Raw genomic sequence first — 3,464 nt, 5'->3', positions numbered from 1 at the left:
TAAGTCATTTTAAATTGAAATATTGTGAAAAAATTATAATTCATGAAAATGGAAATAATAGAAAAAATCAAAAAGTTAAATAAAAAGGAAATAAAATTAAAAACAAAAAATTAATAACTAATAAAAAGTGAAGCTACTAAATAACACGCAACAAGACCTCAATCAATCACTTTACAAATGAATAAATTTAAATAATAATAATAAAAAAACAAAAATTAAATTCTTGATGTTAAATTATATATAAATGTCATAAATTTTTGATAAAAACTAATACCAAATCAAAAATAAAATTAACAACCAATTATTTCAACAAATTATCCATTTAATATATATATAAATATATAAATGGTAAAAACAAACTAATCCCAGGTCAAAAATAAAATTGATAACAAACCAACCGAGTATTTCAACAGATTATCCCTTTAAAATATATATATATATATATATATATATATATGATTTTCCATATATAAGAGACCAATAACAATGGAAATAGGAGAGCATAATGGGCCATGCATGTAATCTATTATTTCTTATAATTTGCAAATAACAGATCATGGTAGGGGTTGGTCTTGACTTACTGTGAAGTTAATTGGATACACTAGGAGCTTCGTGTCGGGGTAAAACAATCCAAAATGTCGCGCTGCAATAGGTCCAGACATTTGATCTTCATTGAACATAGAGTAAACGAATGAGTTAATGCTTTGTCCCGGCCTTTTGGCGTTCCCTCCCTAGACAGCACATGCTGAATGAAATTGTTATTGTAAGTCTGTGCGTTTCTTACTGTCGCAGCATCGTTACAACCGTTGGAAGGCCAACCGCTTTCTGTGACAACGATAGAAACGTTAGGTTGGCCCATGGCTTCCATGGCGGACACTACGGCATCCACCATTACATCAAACAGACTGTTATAAATCAGATCTCCTTCCACAAAAGGGGGTGTGGGTCTGAACAAAGCGTAGTCGAGAGAAATGCCGTAGTCAAGAGAAATGTTATGGCCTGACAAGTAACTGTAATAAAGGTACACATTGATCATGAAAGGAGAATCTGAAGAGTAAAGCAACTTCAGAACTGAAGGTACCTGCAGAGGGAGGGTAAGAAGTGTTGAGGATAGCCATACTATGTGTTGTGGACAGCTTAATTTGTTTGTCCAAATTGGCCAGCAGAAGGGCTCCATTAAGAGTCTGAATGGCCTGGAAGAGTAACAGGGAATTAACCTCATCAGTGGGCAGAACCTCGTTGCCCACCGAAGTGTATGTGATATTCGCTGCAGGAAGGTGTGGCACGATGGTGGTGTTGAGCCATTGTGTTGCAGCGCCTAGATCGCTGGCGAGCGTCGGGATATCATGGTTGGGGACTCCCTCCAGTATTTCCACACCCGAGTCAATAAATGCACTTATAACGCTGGGGTCAGTGTCAAACGTTCTCACTTTTCCAATGCTGTTTTGTGTATACATTCCTGCCACTGCTAGTGGCGGAGGGAGGTTATCAGCAGCTATTCCGTAGCAAACTCCAATGGACTGGGCATCTGCAAAAGAAATATACAATTGCTGAGAAGTTTAAAAACCAGAAATTATGTTTTCATCAACAGACAGAACTTAGAACAGAAATTATGTCAGTAATGAATTTATTTGGTATTGATGATCACCTATCAAAGTTGATTGCAGAAAAATTACAATGCATGCAAGGGTATAAAGAACATAATTCCTAGTTTGAAAGTAGGAGAAAGCCATCGGATTTGTTTCTGATCAACTTAAACTTTCAACTTTGTTAACATTGAGAAAATGTGTGGACATGTGAATAAAATCTCATGACATTAGTTGCACAAGCATGGATTTTATATTGCTGAGGATTAGATAGGAAGGCAAATCCTTCTTACCCTTTCATCTATATTCATTATGTTTTATATTGCAGAGGATTAGATAGGAAGGCAAATCTTTCTTCTCCTTTCATCTATTTTCATTATGTTTTTATATTGCCTTTCATCTATATTCATTATGCTTTTATATTGCTGAGGATCAGTTAGGAACGCAAATCTTACTTATCCTTTCATCTATATTCATTATGTTTGGCTTTTATTTAAATTTAAATTATTCTAATTTCTAATAATTTTATCTAAAATTTTAGTGATTTTTTTTTTAAACTTTTACTTAAATTCTAATTATTCTAATTTCTAATGATTTTCTATAGTTTCTATAAAATTTAATTTTATATAATTTCTATTTTTCGTGATTTTAAAAGTAAGAAATAATATAAAATTTGGGAAATAACTATTAGAAAAATGAAAATTGTGTGTGTTTTTTTTGAAAAGACAAAAAATTAGCTTACTCACTAATATTAATCTCCAAAATGTTCTCCAAAATCATAAAATTATAATAATACCAGCGTAGAATCATCTTAACTTTGAACTTATGAAGAGCCAAGAGGAATCAAATCTCGAAGTCTTTCGGAATGAAAAGAGATTTGATGGGCCAAGAGGAATCAAATCTCTTGAGATTTAAACCTCTTTTGGAGTGAAAAGAGATTTGATCCCTTTCTCGGGTTGGTAGATCTAGAGTTAGGAATCAAGATGGATCTATGTTGGCTTAATTTCCTCTTTTAAATAGGCTATATTGCACATGAATACGATGGCTCAATACCATAGTTAATTTGGAGCTCAAAAACCACTAGTACTTTGAAGAAGTCAAGTTTGCTTTATTATTTTAGTTTAAAGTTATTTTTGTTTTAACTTAGAGTTATTTTTAATCTTCTTTATTTTATTTTTGACCAAGTAAAAATGTTTAACATATGGTTATTTTTAAGTTAATTTTATTTGACCAAGTAAATTGTTTACATAATAGGAAAACATAAATATTTTCACCTTAAGAAATAAAATGTATTTTCTTTTTATTTTTGTTTTTATTTTTATTTTTATTATTATGTAATTTGACCAAATTAAAATGTTTACATAACTTCACATCACATAATATAACATAACTTTACAATATATCATCCACAAAGTGCTTTTAGACCCAATAAAAAAATAATTGATAATAAAAAAAAATTATAAAATTAAAATACAATAAATTTAAAAATTTATAATATAATTTTATAATCATTCACCCATAACGGGATCAAAATACACTAAATTATCATGTTAAATTATTTTTATTAAATTAATAGGATTGATTAACTTCTAATGCCACAAATATAGTTTGTTAAATTAAAAAGTCAATTTTAAAATATTAGAGAATTTTATTTTTTTAATTAAATTTTTATTTTTATTTTATTATAATATATACTACTCTATTATACATAATTTCATGTTATATGGTTTTCCTCTATGGAGAACATTTTTTTTTTTTTCAAATTTCTTATTTGGTGTCATTATCTTTACACATAAAAGAGAATTAAGAAATATGGGTTCCAATCGTCTTTACACAAATTTGCACCATATCACCAAGAATGGGTGTGGTCTTAGACAC

At 29.9% G+C, this 3,464-nt stretch overlaps 1 protein-coding gene across 1 annotated transcript; it reads right to left on the bottom strand.

Annotated features, from left to right (window-relative positions):
- Positions 1–601: 601 nt before the first annotated feature.
- On the bottom strand, positions 602–3,106 carry LOC149264851 (glucan endo-1,3-beta-glucosidase-like). Its single transcript, XM_089401020.1, has 3 exons — positions 3,103–3,106; positions 1,082–1,528; positions 602–999 (listed from the first exon to the last, which is right to left on the bottom strand). Exons 1-3 carry the CDS (start codon positions 3,104–3,106, stop codon positions 602–604), a joined length of 849 nt encoding a protein of 282 aa, XP_089257146.1.
- Between the last annotated feature and the right edge of the window lie 358 nt (positions 3,107–3,464).

This window comes from Pinus tabuliformis, chromosome 6, assembly GCF_031772625.1.
Source record: "Pinus tabuliformis cultivar Carrire ecotype Pingquan chromosome 6, CPIR1, whole genome shotgun sequence".
NCBI classification, from domain to species: domain Eukaryota; kingdom Viridiplantae; phylum Streptophyta; class Pinopsida; order Pinales; family Pinaceae; genus Pinus; species Pinus tabuliformis.
Note: the sequence above shows the minus strand (reverse complement) of the source record. Positions and strands in the feature narration are given on the sequence as shown.